Genomic DNA, 7,520 nt, shown 5'->3' with positions numbered 1-7,520 from the left:
CTGGATTCCCATTTCCCTAGTTTCCTCTCTCATGTTCTCTCTTCTGGAGAGATGTATGTACATGTTCTTTTTCATTCAAATGAGACTATGCTATGCACACTGCTTTTCATCTTGCTTTTTACTTTAAACATTAATCTTGAGCTTGTTCCATATTAGTACAGTTAGAGTTGCCTGTTCTTTTTAATGGCTGCATAATATTCTGCTCTATAGAGTGCACCATATTTTATTTATTCAGTTTCCTATTAGATATTGAAGTTATAACCAATCTTTTGCATTAAAAACAATAATTCAATAAGTTCCTTTGAACACTTATCTCTTGACCCATACATAAAATTTTTCTAGGACAAAAATCTGAAATGGAATTGCTACATCAAAGGATTCATATTAGAAAAGACTAAGATTGAGAGTAAAATTTATTCTCCCTTTCCTGCATTCCTCACTTCTCTACTCTGAGACAAGATGAAAAATCAACTTATTAGTGCTCAAAGAAATATGAACTAACTTCATCTGTCCTCCAGAAATAAGTTTGATTATTTTGTTTTAGCAAGTTGTCTAGCAAAACTTAGCATGTGGTTGTAATATGTTTGAAAAGACTTACCTCACAGTGCTCTCGATAAAGACTCTGCAGTGACTTGATATCCTCAAAGGTAGTACCATCTGGCAGAGAAGAGATTTCAACTTCTCCAAACTCTGGAAGTGCTCGAGATGCATCTGTTACCATGACAACACAACAGAAAAAATCTTTGTGGATGGTGCCAATTACAGATTAAAGAAGGAAAATTTAAGAAGACTAAAAAGAAAAAAAATTAAAGGTCAGAGGTCCAAAGAGTAAGGATTTTTGATATTAGTATTTGCAAGCAGAACTTGAAAACATCATTGGCACAAAAAAATAGAGGGAACATAAATATTTACTTTGGAGAAAGTAAACTTTCACTATGACTATACTGGAAATAACATATAACAGTGTCTCTTAATATAGGGCCACTATTAAAAGAAAAATACATCTCAAGCTGGCCGGTTATCAATTTTAGCTATTTTTACTATTATGTTAGATAAGTATGTAAAAAATAAATCTAGCTTTAAACTCATTATGCTCATACCTCTTACATAATCATAAACCACAAGAGCTACAAAATAAATACAAAGAAAACTACAAAAAAAAAAAAAACATTAAACTTAACAACATTAATTTGATGTGATGGATGATGCTGTTGTCCTGTAAGTAAATTATCTCTCACAACATAAATATGGTATTGACCACTGTGACACGGGATCTTTTGAGTTTGACAGGCCTATACCAACATGTACTTCATGGTGGCTGGTTCTCCCATTACTCTCTTCTGCATGCAAATGAGTTGTGAAACTTTCCTCCACACAGAGCACTAGGACATCATTCAGCCTTCCCTTGGGATGAAGGCATAATTTACACAGTAAGTCTCTCTCTGTTCTTTACTAATTAGCTCTGGACAATTAATGCAAAACACTTTGGTGCCTGCCTTATCATAAAGTCAAATATGAATGTAGAAACTAAAATTGTGGGACAGTATTCCTTCTAGTCTTATAGGTAATCCTGAATATGCTTTTATCTTTTTTAAGATTATAACTGAAATAAAAATATAAAAAAATATTCTCGAGAGCTCAAACGTCCACAAGAATATACCTGAGGTCTTTAGTTTGGGAAATGCTGCCATAATATTTTCAACTTCAGGAGCTGTTCCTATTTGAGAGTCCATTTTAGTTTGTCTTTGGCAGAAAGTGCACATAGATACATATACACACACACAGACACATACACACACGCACTCTCTGATAGCTTCTACTTATCTTGATCCATTGTACAGAAACTATGCATGTTCATCTCTAGAAGAGCTGTCAATTAAATTAAAGTGCCATTTTTGCACCATTGGCTATGATGGGAATATGCAAAATGTTCAAGTTCCACTTCCTAACTCTTTACATAGAAAGAAACATGTACATCGCCTAGAAAATTACAAAATAATAATAGAAAGTACTATGATCAACTTAAAAGAATAAATTATTTTTTAAAAGCTTATATTTTTTTCTAATCTGAGACTATATGCATATGTAACTTTATACATAAGAAATAAGAATTCTTTTTGGTACTTCAGTTAGTACTGAAAGTAAACACAACACAATTTTGATCACAAAAGCCCAATTCATATAAATTCTGGAAAACAATTTCACAGCAATGAGCCTTTAATTTATATACATTTAAAAGGCCTACATAGCTCAAGATTTTAAAAAATAAACTGTAGTAAACATGAGAAAATATAAATGAACTAGAAATATCATATGATGTGCATAGTTTCAGCACAAAAAAAAGTCTTTCTATGTTAATTAACATCTATAATAGACATCGCACTTGGAGAAAACACTACTATTGTTCTCTTGTTTTCAAAATCCTAATAGCAACTAATATGCATTACACCTTAACATACCTAAAAACTGTTGATGATGTTGACTTTGGGCAATTACAGTTTGCTCAACAGATGTGCCTGTCTGTTGACCACTTCCTGTGAAACCATCTGCAACCCCATCCACTTTCTGCATAGGCTTGTACCTAAAAATATTAGATGGAAAAAAACAAATAAACCAAATTATTCCTTGCTTTTTTGTACTACACAAAACTCCCAAGGCATCCAATTTTATTCTATCTTCTTTAATGTCTCATGATAGTTGTAGGCTTTTTCTCCTTAGTCTCATAGAGCTAAAATTTTTAGAAATTTTTTCAATTGTGAAAAGTAAAAAGTGGGTAAGGGCTAGGAAGAGGATCCATTTTAGAAAAATCAGAAATTTATCTAAGAATAAATGAGTTATGAGGTATTTCTTTGGACAGCAGATGTCCAAGATCATAGTTTTAATACACGATTTGAACATAACTTTTAATGGTCATTGGATCAAGGGAGAAACATTTTAAATATGTTGGGACTTTAATCTGAACTAAGGTCTGGGAACTAGGGCCTGAGAAATGTTGATGAACGGCTTTCAATTAATTAGCATCTCTAAAATATGAATCAGCCTACGAACTCTACAGTACTGTTTTTCATATCTCCTAAAACCTCCCCATACATCTCAACACATTCATCTCCCTTGAATCCTCACATCTGCAGACACAAAGACCTAAAGCATCAGCTTGCAGCAAAATACAAGCAAGAATCCATTGACAAACCTAATTTTACCAAAAAAAAAAAGTCAGCTACAGTTATGTATTTATCTTTAGGTTCTAGTCATACAAATTCATGGATTTTCCATACCGCTAAGACAGAAAATATGCTCCAGCAGCATGGGGAAGAAGGAAAGACTGCTTGGGAGAGGAATACCATGTATGAAAAAAGCTTGGGCAACCCTCCTAGGATAAGCAAATACAAAATAAAAAATAAGCAGAAACTATAATTTTTTCTTTTACTAAGATTTCATTTACATTTTTTCATTTAACAAATTTAGAAAAACAGAAAAACTAAGAAAATAAAATCCACAATAAGCTTATGTGCTAGAGATACCATCATTTACTTTATGCTATTTGTCCTTGCATTCTTTTTTTCCCCTATTTTTAATCATATTTATAAACAAAAGCACCTAATAGTCTCACTATCCAGACACTTGACTCTTACATTAATACCATAAGGCAACTGGATCATTAGTATGAAATTACTGTGAATATCAATGTCCCTAATGCATGATGCCTGTATTCTGATAACAGATATAAAATGAATGGACTTGGCCAAATATCATACAAATGTTCTAGTTGCCGTAAGGAATGATTCAATCTTGAATGTTATTAATTATATCTTAGATAAGTAAAACTTCAAAGAAAAATTACAGTCATTCATAATGACATTTATATTTGTTTCGTATATGACAGTAACTCTCAAAGAACTATGAAAAACAAAAATAAAGTCAGAAGATAAACAGTGTAGATAAAGGCTACAACACATTTCACTCTTGTTATCATTTTAGTGATGACTCTGTATCCCCAAAATGGTACTTGCTTTTTCTAATGATATAAAAGAACTCAAACTTATTCTTTTATTTAATGGAAAAACCATCTGAAAGAACTTTTCAATTGGGGCCATACCAAGAGATGACAGAAGGATAAGTATTGTGATGTGCTAGAAGCACTGTTTATGAAAAATTGAATGTTTTTCTCATTTTTTTCCTCCTTAAAAAACCATCTTAGCAAGGCAAAAAAAAACTTTGTGAGGCAAGCACTTTGAATACTTGTGTGGGGGAGTTGCTAACCATTCTGTTCTAGAAAATTTGAATGATATTATCCTTAGGAAATATATTTAAGTAAGTTTCTTGTCCTCATTGATTCATTCCAGGTTTCATTTGATTTTAGCCTCTCTTTTTCAGCTATGAAATTTTATATCAATAATAAAAAAAGCTAAAATTGTTTAACTATGTTTCTTCATTTAAGTTAATGAACTATGGAATTCATGGAATTAATAAAAGCGATTAAAGGAATTTTAATTATTTACCCTGGAGAAGAGAAAATGGAAATATTTCCTATAGATCTCAATTATATTAAAATATTATTGTAGGATTAGAGAGTAATTATGAGGCTTTCGCTCAGCTACATTTATCAAGTTTCCTTCGTCCTTCAAAGCATCAAGTATACTACGGATGCTTAATGGCACAAATATCAAGGACAAGTGTAATTTCACCGTAAAAGGAAATGACACATATTCCTCTCAGATTTTTAGAGGATGGATGCTATGTTACAACCTACTTGCACACAGTGCTTAACAAGCCTGTAGCCTGCAAATAAAATAATCGGCTTCCTTTGAAAGATGTAGATAGTGGACATTCCTAAGGAAAAGATATATTTTTAATAAGTACTCAAAATCATGGTGCATTATAATTAATGTGCAATTATGCTTAATAATGATGATTTTGAGTGGAACGCACTGATTAGAGGTACACTATATTATACAGGAGATGGAAAAATGCATCAATATTAGCTTACAGAAAAAAAGGGAATAAGTTGGTAAACTGTGGAGAAGCCATGCAGGTCAGTGATTAAACACAAATCATAGGAGTGGTAATGAAAAGAAAAGAAAACACAGTCAGAACTGGGAAATAAGTTCATTTTAACCATAAAAGTAAGGGTAGCAAGGTGAATAGAGGATTGAATGGATTAGGCAAAACTGCAATATGTGTATTCATTCTTGGTTGCCCTGTCAATATGACCTTTGTAAGCTGGAACCTCATGTTGTACTTCCTCAGAGAAAGGTGTGGGGACAAGTTTGGGAGGGGTGTGTGCCATAAAGAATGACGTCAGGAAGGGCAGGAATGGCTCATATACAAAGCAGTATTAGTATGAGCTAAGTATGAGATAACTTCCAGATACTGCTGACTTTTGTTTTTTCTGCTTTGTTTTAAAGATTGAATTATGTGGTGGCATACCCACAGTGTCTTGCCTGTCATTGGATTGGTACTTAGAAGGAATCTCCAAAAATCACATATGTAGATCTGAGGAAAGCTACATGTTCATTTTCCAGATGCTCTGAGAAGAACATCCTATCCCTATCGTCAACCTCAGAGGGTTGGGTCTCCCCAGAGAAAGAGGGATTTTAACAGGAAGTCAAGAACAGGTATATTAAAAATAGGCTAAACAAATATCTGTGGTAAATGATTCTCCTTGGAAGAAACAGTTACAGATGATATTATCTTATATTAGGTTTTGAAACCTAATTGTATGTAAGTTGTCAGGTAGCTTTCAAAAATAAAACTTAAATGCTAAGCTCACCCTAGATCTACCTAACAAAATCTCTAAGAACAGGGCTTAGGAATTGATTATTTTAACAAGCTTCTGAGATGTTTCTTAAGGAGCCTGCACAACACTAGTCCTTAGGAGTCTGTTGGCTTGATACAAATTCCATCAGCCCACTGTTATAGAAGTACATCTATAACATTAGAGAAAAGTCATTTTTTTATAATATGTCATTGATTTTCAATTCTTTTCAATAAATCACACTTGGGATATAAATAAATATCTCTGAATGGATGATGAATGAATGAATGGATGCTTAAGGTAACACTTCATTATGCTATTAATTGATCTTAATGTATATCAAATCAATTTAACAAACGTTTATTGAGCATTGACTATGAACAAAACACTTAGGGGCACAGTTTTGAAAAGGCTGTGTATAAACAGAATTTTTCCAGGCTGGTTTTTATATTCTATTGACTTACATGATAATCCAACATTATTTTAACTCTGGCTGAATTTCAACTGAACTCTTAGCATTGAAACATCATTTTCAGATTTCCTGCCTTTCTACCTTCTTCAAAAAATAATCACCATTTAAATATGAAATTGTAAAAACCAGAGGTACTTTCTACTGAAAAAATTTTTTGTTGAATTTGTTAAATAACTGAACTCTCTAGTAATCCTTTAAAAAAACTGAACACTCTCCCTTTTCTTCCATTTATTTTACAGATTCATTATTTTTAGGTTAGGCTGTCTTATAGTAGATTATTAGTTTTCCTGAGTTGTGTGTGCTCTGAAAAAGACCTGAGCTGCATCTAATAAAGAAACAGCTCTTGGTTTCAAAATTAGTAAGAGGCAAATGATAATTTTAACAGCTTGCAACTCCATGGGCAATTAGAGCTAAAGTTGTTAATGATTAAGAAATCAAAGAAACTCTAATGCTTTAATAGCCGAGTGTATGCATGAAACCTGTCACTAACACAGAAAACTTGGAAAATTATTAGGAATCTTCCCCGATGAGGTCAGTCATAGCTGTTACTGAGAACATGGAGAGCAGGAACTCTACTGCAAAATAATATCTAATTCTGTCAATAATCTCACATGTACAGACACTGAAGGAATCCAATGGAAAGCAAAGAATGGTATATATTTACCATCACATTCAATTAACTACCAGGTGGAAGGATTTTCAACTGACACATTTGGAAAAGTCTCTTTGCCAAATGTTAAGTTATTGTATTGTTGGGCCCCTTTGTTGGAGCATCTTAGACTTTGCTTAATGAAGAATGCAAAATCTGAATTGTATTGGCAAATAGAGTCATTCTTATGTGTACCATCTAGAAAGTATATAATCATTTAATTTACATGAACTAATCTAAATGTTGAGCTCATAATCAGGGCAAGAGGCTAACATTTTCTAATGGAATCTTGTGATTCTCTTTGGAAAAACTGTCCCAGAAATTCTTTAGATGACTTGAGGTCTGAAATGAACCAAATGATACAAACATGAACACTCAGAAGAAAATAGTGAATATTAAAAGTATCATTCTTTCAGAATAGTAACTGATGCCTTGATGTCATATGGAATATGTCTATATCTAAATGACTTCTAACATAAACTCTGATGGATAATGACAGATAATTCCATCTCTTCAATTCTCTTGGTGGCTCTTGAAGTATTTGTCTCTTCATTGGTTCTACATCTATAATGGGCAAGGAAAGGAGGAAAAAAATTAAATACAAATGGGGTAGTTGTATTAATTGTAGAAGTTTGTAGAAAATT

The 7,520-nt window shown here is 32.6% G+C and overlaps 1 protein-coding gene across 3 annotated transcripts in view; it reads right to left on the bottom strand.

Moving 5' to 3' along the window:
* Positions 1 to 7,520, bottom strand: part of RFX3 (regulatory factor X3) — a 260,761-nt gene that overhangs the window by 47,016 nt on the left and 206,225 nt on the right. For all 3 annotated transcript variants that reach the window (XM_015594543.2, XM_025051406.1, XM_025051407.1), the window contains 2 exons: positions 2,460 to 2,581; positions 599 to 711 (listed from right to left, as the gene is read on the bottom strand). In XM_015594543.2, coding sequence (XP_015450029.1) covers positions 599 to 711; positions 2,460 to 2,581 — 235 coding nt within the window. The remainder of the gene's footprint in view (positions 1 to 598; positions 712 to 2,459; positions 2,582 to 7,520) is intronic.

This window comes from Pteropus alecto, unplaced genomic scaffold, assembly GCF_000325575.1.
Source record: "Pteropus alecto unplaced genomic scaffold, ASM32557v1 scaffold95, whole genome shotgun sequence".
Classification (NCBI taxonomy): Eukaryota; Metazoa; Chordata; class Mammalia; order Chiroptera; family Pteropodidae; genus Pteropus; species Pteropus alecto.
The sequence above is the reverse complement of the archived record's forward strand: the minus strand, read 5'-3'. Positions and strand labels throughout refer to the sequence as shown.